Raw genomic sequence first — 21,319 nt, 5'->3', positions numbered from 1 at the left:
TGGAAAGAGTGGAGGACGAGGACAATTGGCGCAATAATCGCGACAGTGGTAGAGGCTGTGGTAACAACAACGGGTACCACAGCAACCACAACAACGATAACCATGGGAATAATGCATACCGCAACCATGGCAGCAATAACAATAATGGTTCGGACCGTAATAACAATCGGTACAATGCAAATAATAACAGGAATGACGGAAACCAGTATCATACTAACGTGATACGGGCTTCACAGAATAGTAATAACGCCAGAGGGTGTGATCAGCCGCCTCAGCAGCATCCGGGGAGCGTATCTGCTGGGACGAGACGGAAACCATTAGCCGCGCCGGTGAGGGGCCGACCGGGTGTGGAGAAATTTTGGCGGCCCAATAACAAGAGAAAACCCAGGTGTCGTCGTTATGAAAATTCCGTATGGAATAATCAACGGCGGGAGAGTGTGCCAGTGTTAAGAGAAAGGAGTGCGCCCACAAGTAGTAGATCAGCTGTATACACGGCAGTAGAAAATACATTCACTGTCAGTGAGAACAATTTAAGTAGTATTCCGGAAATCTATTATAAAGTGGCAGGTGTAATACCCACAGCGGAACTGGAGATTGAGTTTAAGAATGATTCGCAAGTGTTGAGAGAAGATCAGATGTCGGATAAAACGTCCGTCATCGAGCGAGGGGATGCAGAGAGGGATGAGGTCTGGTTAAGGCAGTTCGGTCGCTTATACGACGAACTAAGAGATTATAGGGGCCTGTATGGGAGAAGTGTTTATGGGGAGCGCGTGCAGGATTTTCCGCGTCTCGTCCCGCAGGAAGATAGTGTTTGTGAAATGATAGAAAGTTCTGGCCCTAACCGGCAGACTTTACTAGAAATAGTTGATGTTAATGGGGAGCACGAGCAAGATTCGTCGTGTCTCGTAACGCAAGAGTTGGATGTTGAAGTAGTAACGGAAAGTTCTGGCCTTAACCGGCAGACCTTACCGAAAGTCGTAGTGGTAGAAGTAGCCGACCCATCCGACGCAAACCTCCAGTTTAAACATTGCGAGAGTATTAAGGAGAAAGATTACGAAAATTTTAGTGATAGCAGGACACGATTGGTAGGAAAGCACATAGATTACAGCGTGTATGAGGTTAGAGCTGACATTATAGGGTCAGACGATAACAGTGTGGGTTGCGCAGATCTAGAGGAAGTAATTGCAGATACTACTGGGTACATTTCTCCAGGTAGATTGGCAGATGAGATCAATCTGGCCAAAGAGGAATCAACAAAGGTGACAATTAGTGAATTGATAGCAAAGCAACACTCACTAGTTGACGAGTTACAGGAAAAGGTTTCGGTATTGGAGGCGAAGCTACAGACTAAGCCTCAGGACAAACGTGTTGAAATTAAAACTGTATGTGAACAGAGGCTGAAAAAGCCGCCAGATAAGCCGAATTTAGGATCAAAGCCGGATGGTATTTTCTGGAATGACCTGGATATAGACGAGGATTTACTGTGGGAAAATAATGAAACAGTCGAGGACAAGTGTAGACAGATAGTAGTGTCTGTTAATATGCACGACCTACAACTAAACGTGTTGATTGACACCGGTGCAGAATTGAGTGCTGTATCTGGGAACATATTTGAGTTACTGAAAGACAGACCCGGCATCGTAGTTACGCCAGTAACAGGAGTGAAAATTATCGGTGCTACTGGGAAGGCCAGTAAACCGGTCACAAAACAGATTTTTGTCAGCTTCGAGATATGTGGGGCACGATTTGAACAAGAGTTTGTCGTCGTGCCAGACTTAACTGCGGAAGTAATTATCGGGTTAGATTGGCTATTAAAGTACCGTGCAGTGATTAATTGCGAAAGCAAAACTTTGACATGTACGTCCCAAGATAAAACAATAGTAGGTAGCTTTGACGAGGCAGGAAACGGTGTGCGTAGGCAATACCAGCCTGTACACATTGTTAACTGGCCGGATGACATTGACGCAGGAATGAATTTGAACTGCTGTAACGTGAGGAATCTCAGCATTGACAATAGAGTAGAAAGTGAATTGGAAAGTATTGTAGACGGTGTGTCAAACGTAACACACGAACAAAGACGAGGCCTGTATGAAGTAATAATGAGGAATAAGAGTGTGTTTTCAGACAAACCGGGACTAGTGGAAGAGATAATCAAATTCCCTCCACGGATTGACATTAGTATTGGTGTGAAAAAAGATCGTTTGCGAGAAGTAATGAAGCTAAAAGCCGATGCTCGCATACGTCGTCATGACGCTAAAGCGCGTTTTGCTAAGTTTGCAATCGGAGACTTAGTACTTGTAAAAGCTCATGAGAAATCGAGCGAGATAGACCATGAAATCCCTAAATTTAAGTTTGTTTATAATGAACCATATAAAGTCATTGGTATACCTCACACAAATGCTTATTGCTTAGAGTATCCAAGCTCTGGAAAGCTATTAGGTATACGGAACATTGTAGACCTGAAATTGTACCAACCAAGGATTGATTAATACCACAGAAAGGGTAATTTGTACATTATGTAAATATAGAGTGTAAGATTTAAAGATGTGCCATGTTGCGATGCTTTTGCCTGACCTAGAGGTCATTAAAGAAGTTGTAATTAATAAGTAATTAATGTTGATTAAATGATTTAAGAGTTACTGAATATTAATCAATTTTAAAACCAAGCTGCTAGTTTAAGTTTTCAGCTGAGTCACAGAAGATTAAGGAATGTAAATATGCTTTTGTAACTAGCTGTCAGATTTCATGAATGTGTGTTTTATTAGTCATTGCCGATGTACTTAGACGCTGTTTTAAGTTTCAGGCTAGTACATGCGTGTGATGATGGACAGTGTTGAGTTATCCACTGTGATAGTATTAAGGGACTCCTTGAGATTACTCGGGAGTGAGTTTTTCCTAAAGAATTCAGTGAAACAGACGTTCTGGAAGTGCCGTTACAAGGGCGAGTGAGATCAAGCGTGCCGCACAGGCGGGCGCAACAATACTTGCGAGGCGAAGCCGCTGTCGGCTCTTGTGCCGCTGTCGGCTCTCTTTGTACTTGCGGGTACGGAATGCGGAATTGTTTTTCTTCCTGGACTGCTGAAAGAATTGTACTGTCAATATTTATGGTTTTTTCGATCTGCTGAATATTATTTTCTTGTTTAGCATTAAGTGGACTCTCATGGCAAGAGTATTAATTACGAAAAGGTTATATAAAATGTGTATTCTATGTAATTAATAATTAATTTGCGTATTTTGATCTACCTGTTTTTATGACCATGTACTCTGATTAATTTTGTAAATAGTATTCCATTTCTTGATAGTGTTACGGATTTTGACGATTTTGGAATAGCTAAACCATTTTCTATATTTTCTATGAATTTTAATATGTTGTCAACCTGTTTTATTTTGTGCAAGATGACAGAGTGGACTAAGATTAGGAGTGTCTCCACTCAATTATTATGGTCTAAAAATTGATTTATGGTTAATTAGACGAATGCTAAATTTTGTTGATGTTTTGAGCATATGCATTTCCGCTGTTTCTTTTTTGGGACATTTTCTGAGTCTGTTTACGTTACACGAACATCCTCAGACGTGTAACGCCGGAAATGCATATCCTCTTATTTCCATCTATTGTACTATTATTTTTTTTCCTTGTTTTGTTACCTCAAGATATGACATTTCTGTCTCTTTATATATTGTAATTGTTTTACTGTTTGCCGCGCTTTCGGGGTTTGGCAGCATGTAATTGCGCTCGACTTGCGATGATAGTTTCTGACATGGTGTCGCGGACGGGAAGCATTAGCTGGCGCACATCAAGAGCCCGTTTCGTCTGGGGACCGTGTCGAGAAGAAGGCGCGCCAACATCCAGCTTCTGCAACAGCGGCGGCCGACAATGAGTGACTGTCGCCACCTCCTCGATCGACGACTTCAAACCTTCAATCAATCAACAAGGAAGACTAAAAGCACGTAAAGTTTCAGAACTGTATGGCAGACCTCAGCTTTTCAAACTGTTCCATTTGCCTCGCAAAATTACAGCAACTTAGCATGAACTTTTGTTGCTCATTGTCCCAATTGCATTACCAAGCAGGGTCCCTTCCTTTTCCGAAATTAACCCGAGTGTCTTTGAAATTCAGACGCCAGCATTAAAGTACAATCATTCCATTTCACTGCTTTAATTTCAAAGTTCAGTTTAAGTATTCATAGCTGGCTACAATATTTAGATTACGCAAGCACAAATTAAGAGTGCGAGTTTTGTTACCGTATTTTAGCTTACCTGTGACTGCAGCTCAGCTTGGTACGTACTAAATCTTACTATTGTTAATTGTTCAGAATCATTTAATTCAAGTTCAAAGCTAAATCTCTTATTTCTAAATTGCGTAGATTCAAGTAGCTTTTGAAATGAGTGTTGAGTTAGTCCAAGACTAACCGTATTTTACTGAATTTCAATGTGCTTAAGAAAGAAAGCTTCTTATTAATTTCAGTCACTAAATTAACTTTCAGTTTTCCGGTTTTATTAATTCTTTTGCTAAATTAAGCCAGAGTGCAGCGAAAGTTATTACTTCTGACAAACTTTCAGTTTTCACACTACACGTGTCAACCTTCAGTTGCCACGCTTCTAGTGCTAATTATATGTGTAATTACCTTTCTTTTTCAGTTACTATAGTAATTGTCCTTAGGACTGGCGACCGTAATTTCCCCCAAATCTCAAATATCTAATTACCGCTAGTTAATTGTTAACGTAACGGCCGCACATTTACTTTCTTCATTAACTTTACCCCTTTTCAAAATTAATTTCCACCAGTTTCATTTGCATTTTTCCTTTCATTTAGATGTAACCCTTTCCTCCCTCTTTACCGACAGATTAACTTCGGTGACGATTGCTTTTCCCAAATTTCCATTAGGTACACGCGGTTTAAGTTTTCACTGTCATTAAGGTCGATAAGTGAGGGGGAGGTTACAGGCTGATGCACAATACTCAAGTATTGCCTGGCAAGTATTTTCAAGCGACCTCTTTCGTGCATGAATTACACTATCTTAGACTTCTCCCAATAAATATAAGCCTGGATGTGACTTCACCACCGAATGATATATATGGTCGTTCCACCTGAAATCACTCGGTACAGAAACTCCTAGACACTTCACAGTAGTAACTTATTCCAGTGGCTGATCGCCATTCACATAGTGAAATGAATTCAAATCTTTTTGTCTACTTACACGCGTTACATTACATTTATTTGTGTTTGGAATCAGCTGGCATCAGTAGCTGATCATCTCGATGTCGCCAGCCTATAGACTACTGTGCCTTCCTCATGTGATCGTACCATATTGTGCCAATATAATGATCACACAGACTGACCACTGACTTACCGCTGATGCTAGAGTCAACAAATGCGGGAACTTTTCGACCTATTGTGAAATACACTGAAGCGCCAAAGAAACTGGTATAAGCATGCAAACAGGCAGAATACGACACTGCGTTCGGCAACGCCTGTATAAGATAAGTGTCTGGCGCATTTGTTAGCTCGGTTACTGCTGCTACAAAGGCGGGTTATCAAGATTTAAGTGAGTTTAAACGTGGTGTCGTAGTCGGCGCATGAGCGATGGGACACAGTATCTCCGAGGTAGCGATGAAGTGGGGATTTTCCCGTACGACAATTTCACGAGTGTACCGTGAATATCAGGAATCCAGTACAACATCAAATCTCCGACATCGCTGCAACCGGAAAAAGATCCTACAAGAATGGGACCAACGACGACTGAAGAGAACGTTCAACGTGACAGACGTGCAACCCTTCAGCAAATTGCTGCAGATTTCAATGCTTGGCCATAAAAAAGTGTCAGCATGTGAGCCATTCAACGAAACATCATCGATATGAGCTTTCAGAGCCGAAGGCCCACTCGTGTACCCTTGATGACTGCGACACAAAGCTTTACGCCTCGCCTGGGCCCGTCAACACCGACATTGGACTGTCGATGACTGGAAACATTTTGCCTGGTCGGAGTCTCGTTTCAAATTGTCTGGAGGGGATGGACGTGTACGGGTAAGGAGACAACCTCATGAAGCCATGGACTCTGCATGTCAGCAGAAGACTGTTCAAACTGGTGGAGGCCCTGTAATGGTGTGTAGCGTGTGCAGTTGGTGTGATATGGGACCCCTGATACGTCTATATACGTCTCTGCCAGGTGACACGTACGTAAGCATCCTGTCTGATCACCTGCATCCATTTATGTCCATTGTGCATTCCGACGGACTTGGGCAATTCCAGCAGGACAACGTGAACCCTCCACGTCCAGAATTGCTGCAGAGTGGCTCCAGCAACACTCTTATGAGTTTAAATACTTCCGCTGGCCACCAAACACCCCAGACCTGAACATTATTGAGCATATCTGGGATGCGTTGCGACGTGCTGTTCACAAGAGATCTCCAACCGCTCGTGCTATTATGGCCTGTCTTGTACATTTCATGGTGTCAGCTCTCTCCAGCAATACTTCAGACATTAGTCGAGTCCATGCCACGCCGTGTTCCGGCACTTCTGCGTACTCGCGGCAGATGTACCAGTTGCTTTGTCTCTTCAGTGTAGCTTGTGTGTGGAGCCAGCTACGTGACGTGGATTTTGACAAAGGTGTACAAATTACCTGAGGCCTCCGGTGTAGCTCTGCTTCTCGAAGATGGTGATGTTGTTGTAGCCCATCCTGGCCAGGTAGGTGGCGCACGACAGAGATGCAGGCCCGGCGCCGACGAGTGCTATCTTTGCGTCGGCGAATTTCACGCTCTGCCCAGGGGCCTTCGTCTGAGCCAGTTTCATCTTTTGAAATACCTGCAACACACGCAGCGAAAGAATGAAAGCAAATTGCATCCCAGAATTGGACAGAAGAAAAGTAGCAACAGCCATCATGAACGACCTTGTGGAAATAAAAAAATTAAAGAAAATGATCTGAAATTTGCGACCATTCCACGAGTACATTATGGATTGTTCGGTTACATCGACTAATTTACTGTTCAACTTTTCGGTTAGTTATGTCATTTAGTTTGTACTGTGTGTCAATTAGATTTGCAGTCACCGCATGCCAGGACTGTTATTAGCAGAACTACCTTCTTCTAGGACTGGAGACTGGTGTGTGCGGGAAAACCTGAACAGTTCCACTGAATGAGAATCCCAGCAGCGCAAGGCCGACCATTTCTAGCCCAGACGCTGTCAATTCAAGGCCAGAGAGTATGACTTTCGGCCACCAAATTAATAAATTAATATGCACTGTACGATCAAAAGTATCTGGGCATCCCTATGTAATATGGAATTGTAGTTTCCTAATCGTCACTCTAGTGTCTAGTGTCTTGCATCGCAAGGGAGAGGATGTTGTTATGAGTGGCCAGTATCCTCTTTCTACAACACAAATGCACATGTGGATTAATGCGGTTCTTTATCTACACGAACACGATGTTGTTACTTAACTTGAATAGAGTGAACATGTTGTAGTACATGTTCATCAGTAATAGTCCTCTTGCAGACAATATCGGTAATCTTGCTATTACAAACTTCAGTCTCTCTGCTAGTCCCGCTATAGGCACTAATCTGATCGCTATGTACTGTCATAACCCGCGATGTGAACTGAGGCGCCGAGCCGTTCTAGGCGCTACAGTCTGGAGCCGCGCAACCGCTACGGTCGCAGATTCGAGTCCTGCCTCGGGCATGGATGTGTGTGATGTCCTTAGGTTAGTTAGGTTTAAGTAGTTCTAAGTTCTATGGGACTGATGACCTCACAAGTTAAGCCCCATAGTGCTCAGAGCCATTTGAACCATTTTTGAACTGAGCCCACACTGCGAAGATACTGACAGTAGTCAACAGGAGTGTGAGTAACTGAGGCCCTCCAGTCAGTGGCAGCGGCCTAAATACGTGCTGTCCAGAGGGCGCTGGCGGCGTGTTGCTTGTCAGTGTGTCTCTGGCCTCTCTCGTGATAGGCGTGCTTGGTCCAAAGCCTACTATCGATCTTCGCGCTGCATCTTTGCCGACCGATGTGCTGGCGATAGCTTGCGCCAGTACAGAGTTGACCACTAGATCTCACGAGATGCGGACCCGCCATTATTGAAGGAGATGTGTAGTTTTCTGTTGTGAGTAGAGAAGCAGTAACGACAGAGTGGGTCAGTTAGGGGAGCTCAGTGACTTTGATCGTGTACTAGTTATTAGATGTCACCTGAATAACAAATCCATCAAGAACTTTTCAACTGACCCAAAACTACCCAGGAAAGTTTTTGATTATGTGTCTTTGAAGTGGGAGGAAAAACCACAGCCATACCCTTACAAGGCGGACCTCATGTACTGATGTAAAGGGATCCCTGAGCATTGAGGAGGGTTATTATAAAGAATCGCATGAAATTAGCTGAAGGAGTCACTCGTGAGTGCCAAAGTACTACCAGCAGTCCAGCTAGCACAATGAGTGTGTGTACAGAGTTAAAGAGAATGGGGTACAGTGGTCGAACAACGCCTCATAAGCCACAGATTTCAGAAGTCCATGCGACACTCATGGTGGTGTAAAGACTGACGCCACTGGAGAGTGGATGACCGGAAACGAGTGATTTGGATTGTTGAGTCACGCTATACCATATGGGAGTCCGGTGGAAGGGTTTCGATTTGACGAATACCTGGAGAACGATACTTGCTATTACGTGTAGCGCCAACAGTGAAGTACAGAGTAGGTAGTATTACGGTAGGGGGGTATTTTTAGTGGTCAGAGTGTTGTCCCCTTATTGGCTAATGGAAACGCTAAATGCGACAGGATATGAACACATTTTCAGCATTATGTATTTCGTACAGTGGAGAAACAGTTCGTAGATGATGATTGTTTGTATCAGCATGACGATGCACCCTGCTATAAAATATCATTTTGTAAGGCAATAGTTCGTGGACAGTAAATGGACTGGACTGCCCAGAATCCCGACCTATACCAAATAGAACAATTTTGGGGTGAGCTAGAAGGTCGACTTCGCTCCAGACCTCAGCGTCTAACGATACTAACTTCTCTGATATCAGATACTCAGGGAGAATGGGCTGCAGTTCCCCCACGGACTTTTAGACACTCGGTAAAAATGTCCCTAACAGAGTTCAGGTCATCATAAGGTTGGACACACCCCATGTCAATATGCGCTACTAGGTTCAAATGGCTCTAAGCACTATGGGACTTAACAGCTGAGGTCATCAGTCCCCTAAACTTAGAACTTCTTAAACCTAACTAACCTAAGGACATCACACACATCCATGCCCGAGGCAGGATTGGAACTTGCCGCCGTAGCGGCCGCGCGGTTCCGGACTGAAGCGCCTAGAACCGCTCGGCCAAGGCGGCCGGCTGGGCTACTAGGTGTTCGGTTACTTTTGATCAGAGAGTGTAATTTTCATACCGAACCAAAATCATTCACAACCTGGACACATGAAAAAGCCTCTAGATAAGTCAATCTTCATTTGGCGTACTTTATTCGTCACTGATCATTAAAATTGCAACACCAGGAAGGATAGAAAATAACGAAATTTTACTTATTGCGCGCCTACGGTATAGTAGGAAGACTCTCTACTCCCGCCTCTCGGGAAGCGACAACAGTGGTTACCGTATGCTCAGTCAGTAGTGTTCCAGAAGTCGTCACACTGTCCATAAGGATATCTGTCTTGCTGCAAACAAGGGCGTTTATTGACTTAAAATACTTGAAGGGACTGAGCGGTCCTGCACAGCCGAATGAACAGTGTCTGTCCTATCGGGAACTAGTTGTGTGAGACGGTTGAGTTTCTGCATGATAGTCGTGGGATCCCGACCAACGAGAGCGGCGATATTACGGTACCTTAAACAGCAATCGCGATAGGGCATGATCCCGCCACTGTCGAATCCCAACATCTGCTGGTATAAGTTTCTCCATCTTTGTGATTTTGTCACAGACAAACAACATTTAAAAGAGATATCCAATGAGAAATATGCTGCGCAATTTTTCTGTATAAATAAAGAATGTAAATGACGTTGCTCCTACTTACTACGTGTTTCTGTGCTGAAATGTTTACCGTATAGATATCCAAGCATGTAATATTTTATTTGCCAAGTTTGCGTTTAAATTGCTAGCAATGTAAGTCTTTTGCATACTAAATAACAAACAAATGATTAGACATGCCGTTTATACAGAAGGCTGATAGTGGCCAATTATACAAGATTTTTCAAATGGTTCAAATGGCTCTGAGCACTATGGAACTCAACCGCTGAGGTCATTAGTCCCCTAGAACTTAGAACTAGTTAAACCTAACTAACCTAAGGACATCACAAACATCCATGCCCGAGGCAGGATTCGAACCTGCGACCGTAGCGGTCCTGCGGTTCCAGACTGCAGCGCCTTTAACCGCACGGCCACTTCGGCCGGCAAGATTTTTCATGACTGTAAGTGTTCTATCAGTATTTTAGTAAACTCCAAGATCCTAAACAAGCCATAACTGTTTGACTGCGACGCAGTAATTGCGATGTAATTTGTATGCAAGTAAACATGTAAATATCGGGTGACTAGGGCCTCCTGTCGGGCAGACCGTTCGCTGCAAGTCTTTCGATTTCACGCCACTTCGGCGACTTGCGCGTCGATGTATGCAAGTGAGTTAATTATTGTTTAAATTGTTTGGGCAGAGTATATAGATGAGATTAACGACTTGAATATCGTAGCCAGTATGGTTGTTGGCATCCCAGACTGGCGTTCATCATAGAACCTTTCATTGTATACATCCAAACCGTGTCGGCACACCACAGTAAAAAATGTTTATCAATGTACAGTAATATCCTCTGCGGGACAAATTCCAAGAACTTAACGGCAGAGAGGAGGCCACATTAAGAATTAGACTGTTTCAGGAATTCTTACTTTTAGTAGATTGCGTCACGTGAGTTTCATCTGGTACACACTCGTGCAAACAGTATCAGCCGGCTGTACAGTAATAGTCACAAACAGCAGGGATGGACTGTCGTAAGCCATCCAGAATTATTCGATCTAAACCGCAGCAACTGCTAGTTTGTGTCGTTCGTGCTCACAAGCAGACGTCATTCTAATCATTCTCATATTGCATCATTTATGCTATTACTTCAGAATTATAATTTGTAAGAAGGTATACTTCATCAACACTAATGGGTGTTCTCAAGTCCAGAGGTGGTACCCAGCTGCTTGGCATAGTCGTATTAAGGTAGAAGGTGTGGACAGTATCTTCAACGATAAGAAATACACCGCCATAGTACGGGAAAGTCTGATAATTTTTCCCACTGTCGTTTATGTTATCTACGTTGATCAGTAATGACCTTAAGTGAAGCCGATTGCGAAAACCGGTGAAAATTTTGCCATCACTTCACATCCTTGCATCAATTAACTCGATACATATATATTTTAAAATAACAGAATAACACGATGTAAACAAAGCCGTCCGAATAGTGTCGAAGCTATACGGTGAAAGTATTTCTAAAAGAAGAAGAAGAAGAAAAATAAATATGTACCAGGCTTTGGTGAATGTATAACAATTTAATGTAGGTACAGTACTGTAATTTAATAAATGTGTCCACTTCCGACAATAAAAGACACTTTTGTTTAGAATTCACAAGCCATGCACTATCTGCGGGACGAAATACACTCCTGGAAATTGAAATAAGAACACCGTGAATTCATTGTCCCAGGAAGGGGAAACTTTATTGACACATTCCTGGGGTCAGATACATCACATGATCACACTGACAGAACCACAGGCACATAGACACAGGCAACAGAGCATGCACAATGTCGGCACTAGTACAGTGTATATCCACCTTTCGCAGCAATGCAGGCTGCTATTCTCCCATGGAGACGATCGTAGAGATGCTGGATGTAGTCCTGTGGAACGGCTTGCCATGCCATTTCCACCTGGCGCCTCAGTTGGACCAGCGTTCGTGCTGGACGTGCAGACCGCGTGAGATGACGCTTCATCCAGTCCCAAACATGCTCAATGGGGGACAGATCCGGAGATCTTGCTGGCCAGGGTAGTTGACTTACACCTTCTAGAGCACGTTGGGTGGCACGGGATACATGCGGACGTGCATTGTCCTGTTGGAACAGCAAGTTCCCTTGCCGGTCTAGGAATGGTAGAACGATGGGTTCGATGACGGTTTGGATGTACCGTGCACTATTCAGTGTCCCCTCGACGATCACCAGTGGTGTACGGCCAGTGTAGGAGATCGCTCCCCACACCATGATGCCGAGTGTTGGCCCTGTGTGCCTCGGTCGTATGCAGTCCTGATTGTGGCGCTCACCTGCACGGCGCCAAACACGCATACGACCATCATTGGCACCAAGGCAGAAGCGACTCTCATCGCTGAAGACGACACGTCTCCATTCGTCCCTCCATTCACGCCTGTCGCGACACCACTGGAGGCGGGCTGCACGATGTTGGGGCGTGAGCGGAAGACGGCCTAACGGTGTGCGGGACCGTAGCCCAGCTTCATGGAGACGGTTGCGAATGGTCCTCGCCGATACCCCAGGAGCAACAGTGTCCCTAATTTGCTGGGAAGTGGCGGTGCGGTCCCCTACGGCACTGCGTAGGATCCTACGGTCTTGGCGTGCATCCGTGCGTCGCTGCGGTCCGGTCCCAGGTCAACGGGCACGTGCACCTTCCGCCGACCACTGGCGACAACATCGATGTACTGTGGAGACCTCACGCCCCACGTGTTGAGCAATTCGGCGGTACGTCCACCCGGCCTCCCGCATGCCCACTATACGCCCTCGCTCAAAGTCCGTCAACTGCACATACGGTTCACGTCCACGCTGTCGCGGCATGCTACCAGTGTTAAAGACTGCGATGGAGCTCCGTATGCCACGGCAAACTGGCTGACACTGACGGCGGCGGTGCACAAATGCTGCGCAGCTAGCGCCATTCGACGGCCAACACCGCGGTTCCTGGTGTGTCCGCTGTGCCGTGCGTGTGATCATTGCTTGTACAGCCCTCTCGCAGTGTCCGGAGCAAGTATGGTGGGTCTGACACACCGGTGTCAATGTGTTCTTTTTTCCATTTCCAGGAGTGTATTAGACGGAGTATTGGAGCAGGGAAGGAGACTACATCGAACCTGGAGCCAATTCAAATGGATTTATACATGACGTATGAATCCCCACTGAGGGTCTCTCCCCTTGTACATACGACTGGGAACACCAATGAATAGTAAACACGGTCTTAAAAAGAGTACAAATTAGGCGAAAGACTGACTGGCTAGAAACGCTGAAGAAAAAGACGGAAGCCACTAAATCCAAAGTAGAACGAAACAAGATAATTCTAGGAAGGTCCATAATTGTCTCCAATTATTCTACAAAGTGCCGTTGTTCATTAACACAAAAGGTATGGGATTTCTAGGGAGAACAATAACACAGAACAAATTTAAGCTGCAGCTACACTAAGGTGACAAAAGCCATGGGGTGCCTCCTAATATCGTGTCGAATCTCCTTTCGCCCGCCGTAGTGCAGCACCTCAACGTAACAGGGACTCAAGTCGCTGAAAGTCCCCTGCGAGGCATGGTGGATGTAGCTGTATATAACTTAGCGTCCCTGTCCACTAAACGGCTCACTATGAGCAGTCTTATCGTCCACTGTGAAAGGTACTGGGGAGACGTATGCAAATTAACCCATGACTTTGTCGTGCAATTTGGTGTTCGGCATTTATAATCTACTACTTCTCTTTCTGTCACTGAAAATATTATGGTGACGGAAATTTCTTCAACATGGGATTCTAACTGGCGATCTTCCTGGTCGATCATCGTCGATTCAGCGTTTGTAAGCGAAACGTGAAAATCTAAATCTTTCCATCTTACAAGACTAAAGTGAGACATTTTCTCTGCGTGCTCTCACTGGGACCATTATACCAACAGATGCACTGTGAAGCAAAATCGAAAGCAGAGATGTGGTTTCAGGAGTGTAAGTTAGAGTATTGCGATACAAGTACCTGGACGGCGAAATGCTGCAGGCCGGAGATGTTGATGGGACCCTCCTCGGACGCCTGCAGGTTACATCCGCCCACGCAGAGGTCGCTGGTGGGGCACACCATGCCGCACGTCAGCCCCAGCGGGTTCTCGGACAGGATGGTCTTCGCTGCGCCGTAGTAGTTCTGGAAACACCCGACACTTCCTTTGTTCACCGACTACAAGTAAGGCCAAAGATGTTAATTTGCAATATGCTTTAATTTAAGAGGTCTAGGAAGCAGGATCCTGTGCTATGTAAACAAAAAGTCGCAAATAATAGTTTCGTGTACATTCGAAAACATACCTTCAACTATTTTTGCACACGATTGCCTCCATTGTTGAGATATTTATTGTTGCATAGAACATTTTTTGTTTAATTATCTTCTTCAAAATTTACAGTCTGTGACGATAACCAGTTGATTAATTAAAGAATAAACCTTTCTCTCCGCTACAGAGTGAGAGATTCATTCTGGAAACAATCCGTTAGGTAGCAGTTAAGCCACTTCTCCGCAATAAAACCTGTGCTCGCACCACTTGAGCACGAAGAAATAGCATTTATCGAAATCAGTTTGTTGAAGAGTACATAAAAAGCTACAGGTTGCTTTCGATTACATGAAGACAGTAAAAAAGTATCAAATTGAGAAAGGAGTTAAGCAAGAGAACTCTATATCACCCAAACTATTTTCTGCAGCCTTGAAGGAAGAATACACAAAACGAATCTTATCTGAACCACTTTCGGTGTGAAGACGCAGAGAATGTACAACCAGAACACCAATAGTAGATCAGTAAATACTAATTATGAATCGACAGAAACAAATGATGAACTTCATAATTAGGACAGCTATAAAGAACAAGCGGATGGGCACTTAGAGAAGTAAAGTGGAAGATAAAAAAGGACTGGAGTTCATTTTGGAAACTGAATGCTGTGTTCACAAGTAAATTCTCAATCCACCACGGTCATTAAACAAACAGGCCAACGAGCAATAGAAAGATGTATGTTGGGCATAACAAGAAGGAACACAAGTAAAAAAAAATGGATAAGAGAAAGAAAAAAGGAATTGAGGAAGTCATAGTGACTGATAGAAACTGAAATGGAGATGGACCATGCATATAGCTAGACGAAATGATGGGAGATGGACTACGGAGATTCTATGGTCGATTCGTCGTGATAAGAAAAGGCCTAGAGGACGACCTGTTGGAAAATGTATTCACGACGTCAGTAAACGATAAAACAAGCGTCTGTGCGAAAAACTGGAGATCATAGTAAAAAGCGCGTACACACTAAACCGACGAGCGTCAAAGAACGACAGCCAATGGATTCGGCTGAACATTGGTCGCTAACGCATTGGCGTCCAGTCTCTCATCCTCACCAAATTAAGGGGTTGGGGGAAGGGGTTCGGTCATGTGAAACCTCGACTTGCTCTGACAACTTGTCGATGTTGACCCCATTTTGTTATCGCTGTAAAGTAGCGTTTTGATTAAAATTTCATTAGTCGATATTAAGAGGGAAGAAGAGGATTTTGTAGTCGTCGCGTGTGCAGCATTTATATTACTGCAAGAAGTTGATCGTCGGAAAAAGAAAAAAAAAGTTGTTTGATGCGACAAAATTAATTTCTGATCTTAAAGCTGAACTGGAATGTGGGCTATTTCATATTTTTTTTCCGAATGAAATCTAGAGATTTAGGACTGTTATTTAATTGTGTACACTCAAATTTCCAAAGATGACACTTCCTTTACGAAGATTAATGGTCATTTGAGATATTTCGCTACTGGGGATTCATATGCCAGTTTAATGTATTTTTAAACACAATTAATACACACCCGTTCAAGAGACACGACAAATCGCTACTGAACCAACGAACTTTCGATCTGTGTCCTCCCTAGGAGAGGGGTCCGGAGGTGAACTCACCGCCAACGTTTTGATATTACCGCCGGATGTGCGAACTACAACCAAGACCAACTGCTTCGCTGGCTCTACTATGCCGCCGGTACACACTAAGCAAATCTCGACCAACGAAGCGGTTGGTTGTCGTTCGCCTTTGTGGACATAGCGTGTCCGCGCCATTATAGCCAACGAGGGCCAACAAACCACAGAGATTGGATTCGGCGAACGTTGGTCACCAATGCACTGGCGTTCGGCTTCCCAGCCACACCAAACTAAGAGCTTGCGGCCAAACGATTCACCCATGCGGAATTGCAGTTGGCTCTGATAACTTGCCAGCGTTGCCCCCGGTTTGTTAATGTTATGAAGTAGCGTTTTAACTGCAATTTCACCGGCCGATATTATGAGGGAAGAAGAGGATTTAGCAGTCGACGCATGTGCTGAATTTATTTTACTGCAGGAAGCAGATCATCAGAAAAAGAAGAAGAAGGAACTACGCTGGTGGCCGACCTCTCTTTTAAAAAGCAGGGAGCAGAGTAGTGGGACAAAATTGTCTACCATAAAGCTGAACTGGAGTATGGGCTATTTCATAATTTTTTCCCTTAATGAAGACTACAGATTTCGAATTCTTATTGAATTGTGTATGCTCTAAAATTACCAAAGATAGCACTTCTTTTAGAAGAGATGTACCTGCAGCAGAAAGTTAATAGTCACTTTGTTTCTCTTTGTTGCTGACAGCGAAAAGATGTTAATAAGGGCACAATTTTCTTTTTCACGCCGTGCATATCACTTTCTTATAGCTGAGTTATTTCCCTCCAAGCGTCTAGTCTTTTCAGTTTGTTTTTACTATCGCAGCTCGTAGGGGCCCATAAACATTCCTGTTCACTATAAAACTCTGTCTGCTTTAATGCTCTCTCCATATTCCACTCCATAGTCAAATATTTTAAACACAATAAATACACGCCCTTTTCGAGATCAGGCATTGCTTGCGGGAGAAACAGCGACTGTTGAAATTACGCTTTTGAGGACAGCCACAAGTCGCACGCAGAATGTTTTATTGACTGGTCTCGCTCTGTAACAGATAACCACTGTACTTTAAACCGTCAATTACAGAGTTTGGGGAGCTCTGGGAGACACCTAGACACAGCGGTGTACGATAGAAGGCTGACGGTGACATGCCGCTACAGCAATGCGCGCAGAAAACGTCTAGTGGACCTGAGAATACGTTTCCGCAGGGTAGTGGGTGAAGATTGGTGCGCACCTGGTTGGCGATGCTGGTGATGAAGCTCTTGACGTCGATGCGCGTGGGGCAGGAGAGCTGGCAGGGCGCGTCTGCGCACTTCAGGCAGCGGGCTGCCTCCCTGAGTGCGCCACGCTCGCTCAGCGTCGTGTGCTTGATGTCGTCGAAGTTCTTCTCCAGCGGCCTGCAACCCTAAAACACGCACAACCAAATACACTCTTCACACATTCCACAAGTTGCACACGGCGTGGGCATCTATTACTACATTAACTCTCTATCTACAAACAATCTCGGTAGCTGGTCTTAGCACTGGTAAGAGAGGACTGTTGTGGTATGCATGTCCCACGTGACGTACCCCAGTATATGAGCTTATCTAGTCGCTAAATCAAACAGCAACCTGCCAATTAACTTCTCATTCAGTACACCGATTGTAATGAAACTTTGTGTAACACTTAAATAGCAATAGTACTTCACCATTCCATTTGCAAGTTGATATCTTAAGGGGAGTCGTACCGCCCTGTCTCGACAATGTTAAATTGGCTATATAAATGCCCCGTTTTCTCAGGAACTGTTGAGTATATAAATGTGGTGTTTTTATCACATGTTCTCCCATGTTTTGTGACTGTATTGCTCTACAATCACTTTAAAATAACTACTGGAAAAAAAGTTATGATTTTTTCCCTAAACATGTAATTTTTTGGTGTAAATTTTCACAATTTTAATTTCTTTAATTTTAACTATTACAGTAAATACTACCAAAGTGGAGCTACAACATCATTGTACTATCTATGTTATGTGGTAAATAATTCATTGATGTAGATTCAGACGTTTCTGAGAAAAAGGGGCTTTCATACTGAAAAATGTCATGTTGAAAAAATTGCGTTTAAAGAAAAAAATTTAATATACAGCCAACTGATACATAAAAAATATGTTAGAATACTCCTGGATGGTAGTCCTCATTTCCTCCTTCATCTTCCTCACCCAGTGCTACCATCCTTCTCTTGGATCTGGCTTCTTTTGAAAAATTGTTTGTTGCAATCTCTGCCTTCATGATTCGCAGTCAGTCCAAGTCCATCACACTTTTAGTGGTGTTGTAACCTTTATGAATGCCAAGATATTCCAAAACCTGTAGTCTTCCAGAATAGTCGTACTTAAAAGTAAGAACATCATCCAAAACACCAAGTTCAAAGACTGACCTTCCAACAACCACATTTTTTGGTATCCTTGACCACACAACATTGTTAAATGATTCATTCGCATTTTGTGTTTTGCCCTTGAGACATTTCTTCAACAGCTCTAGTTTTGCAAGATCCTGAAACACAGGTTTAATGGCAAGCATAACAGCATTTGGTATAGTAATTTTATGCGAGAAAGTGTCTACTTTACCCTCCTCTTTTGCCTTCAAGTATTTACTGTTTATCAGTCAGTCGACGTCTTATACTTAGACCATCAGATAACTTGGTACTTCCCAACTGCTGTTTGAGTCTACGTAGTCTCGTGCCCATCCCCTTTTGCACATGATTAATGCACTCTAGTTTTGTAATTGACAAATCACCATAGGGTTTACTCTCCACCACTGCCTTATACGATCGTGAGTCTCCATCCCCAAGAAAACTCATGTAGCAAACAGCACGGTCATGCTGGGAACGTTGGAAGATTTTCACTGCAGAAGCAACCTCCATCCCTCCATTAGTTCCTTCATAGTTTCTCTGAAAGTTCATTTCATGCTTAGTTTGCTTTTCAGTACTCTTGCCCACTTGCCCACAACCCTGACAGTACATGGTCAACATATCAACATCCAACACTTTCCCATTGTCGATGCAGATAATAGATGCACATGAATTCTTTGACTGGAAACCTCTTTTTTGCCAGGATCCGTCTAATGATATTGCTATGTCAGAACTACCATTTTCTGCTACAGCCTGCTCTGCTGCTGTAGTCATTGACTCCATAGCACACGCCTTGGCACTATTTCTTACTATGGAGTTGTATTTTATAAAATTTGTGGGGGGACTAGGAAGGTTCAGCAAGCCACAAAGAACCTTATCAGCGTAATGGCCTTTTCCTATGCATCTAAGTCCATAGAAGTATCTTAGATTAGTGTCAAAAAGTCCATTCTTTACACTTACTTCTGAAGTCTTGGAAGTCTTTTCGCTTTTACAGTTCAGACACATTATTTGTAAAGTGCACACCAGATCATTGTGTTGAGATAGCTTTTCAGAAATTTCAGTTTCCCCTCCACATATACGACAACACATTGTTTCACACAAAGCTGAAATAAGTATATGAAGATTAATAATGATATTGCAGTTTGTTTCACTGTCTGAAGCTGCGTTGTATTTTACATCATTACCCAGCAGTTTTTTCTTGGAAGCACTCGGAGGAATAGAAGGACTGTCACTATTTACAACCAAATTATCACGCCCTTCGGCGCTAACCACTCTTTTTACTGCTGCTGCATTTGTTCTGTAGTATCTGTTTCGTTTGTTTCGTTTTTTTTTAAACACTCCTTTTGGTTTAGTCATGACGAAAACTATCACAGGAAACACAGAAACCAAAACGCGGCTAGTGGATAACTGTTGTTGTCAAACACAAACAAATGTATAATTCAAAGAGTATACTGCGAAGTACCGCCAGTGTAGGCAACTTATGAAACGGACAGTTCTGTAGAAAACAAAAGAAACCACAGCCTTCTAGACTACACAGTTCCAGAGAAAAATGCCAATATGCGAAATGACGGAAAACAAAATTCTCGGGAATGTCATTGCATGATTATTTTTAAATATTTATTTAAAATAGTAAATAATCAAATATTTCAATAAAACCAACACCAAATTAAGCATAAACATCCATATTTTCATAATTTGCATACAAGTAAAAATGTCAAATTTTGCCATTTTGGGCGGTGCGACTCTAATTAAATACAGAGCTATTAAAAAAGAAGGAACAGCTTTCAAACATTTATTGCTTCCAAACTATAAAAGATAGAAATACAATTGCAACGTTCCTGGAAAGAAAAAAGTTCAAAATTTTGTGCATTCAGTGTGAGTACTACGTGTTACACGATAAATATCAAATGGTGGCTCATTTCCTGCCACACACGAAGCAGCTGGTCTCTCGTTATCGAACTCACAGCTTCAACAATGCGATGTCGCAGACTTTCAGGAGTGTCAGGCATAGGGGGGAATAAAAATGCGGTCTTTTACGTAACCTCTCAGATAAAAGTCACAAGGTTTGAGGTCTGGAGACCTGGGAGGCCACCGGCGATGAAGTTCATCTTGTGTTCCTCCTCTTCCAATCCAACGTCCCAGACCTCACACCTTATGACTTTTATCCGTGGGGTTATGTAAAAGACCGCGTTTTTATCCCCTCCGTAACTGACAATCTTGAAAGTCTTCGACATCGCGTTGTTGAAGCTGTGAATTCGATAACGAGAGACCAGTTGCTTCGTGTGTGGCTGGATATGAGCCACCGGTTTGATATTTGTCGTGTAACACGTGGTGCTCACATATAATGCATAAAATTTTGAAATTTTCTCTTTCCAGGAACGTTGGAATTGTGTTTCTATCTTTTGTGGTTTGGAAGCGATAAATGTTTGAAATCTGTTCCCTCTTTTTGAATAGCCTTGTATTTGATGAGACATAGAAAATTAATTAAATCTCGAAATTTTCCGTATTGTGTAAAGATTAGTTTCCTGATACTCTCGTAAGACATTTTATACATATCGTACAGGACCTCAAAGCAAACAGTTTATTGTCAAGTAATCAGAACACAGCTTTTAACAACAAAAGTAGGACAGGTGCTGTTTTAAATATTGTCAGAACTTTACTTTTCACTTCCAGTTGTTTTTGGTTAATAATATATAACTTTTATGCTATCAGAATGTATGGTGGAACGAATGCAGGCCGGCCGAAGTGGCCGTGCGGTTAAAAGCGCTGCAGTCTGGAACCGCGAGACCGCTACGGTCGCAGGTTCGAATCCTGCCTCGGGCATGGATGTTTGTGATGTCCTTAGGTTAGTTAGGTTTAACTAGTTCTAAGTTCTAGGGGACTAATGACCTCAGCAGTTGAGTCCCATAGTGCTCAGAGCCATTTGAGCCATTTTCGAATGCAGGGTTATATCAAAAATAGACCTTAAAATAGTAAATAATTTGTATGAACCTGTACGTAATGCTGCAGAACTATATAACGGATCAAGTGCACTGTATGAGAGGCGTTAGTGTAAAAAGCAGGCGGTATTTTGATCAG

General features: G+C 43.3%; 1 protein-coding gene across 1 annotated transcript in view; it reads right to left on the bottom strand.

Annotated features, from left to right (window-relative positions):
* LOC124721738 (dihydropyrimidine dehydrogenase [NADP(+)]) overlaps positions 1–21,319 on the bottom strand; it is a 295,913-nt gene that overhangs the window by 199,001 nt on the left and 75,593 nt on the right. The window contains exons 3-5 of the mRNA XM_047246840.1: positions 17,094–17,264; positions 13,935–14,096; positions 6,619–6,800 (exon numbers count right to left, since the gene is read on the bottom strand). Of these exons, the coding sequence (XP_047102796.1) occupies positions 6,619–6,800; positions 13,935–14,096; positions 17,094–17,264 (515 nt within the window). The remainder of the gene's footprint in view (positions 1–6,618; positions 6,801–13,934; positions 14,097–17,093; positions 17,265–21,319) is intronic.

The sequence above is a fragment of the Schistocerca piceifrons genome, chromosome X (assembly GCF_021461385.2).
Source record: "Schistocerca piceifrons isolate TAMUIC-IGC-003096 chromosome X, iqSchPice1.1, whole genome shotgun sequence".
Lineage (NCBI taxonomy): Eukaryota > Metazoa > Arthropoda > Insecta > Orthoptera > Acrididae > Schistocerca > Schistocerca piceifrons.
This window is presented reverse-complemented; position numbering and strand designations above follow the sequence as displayed.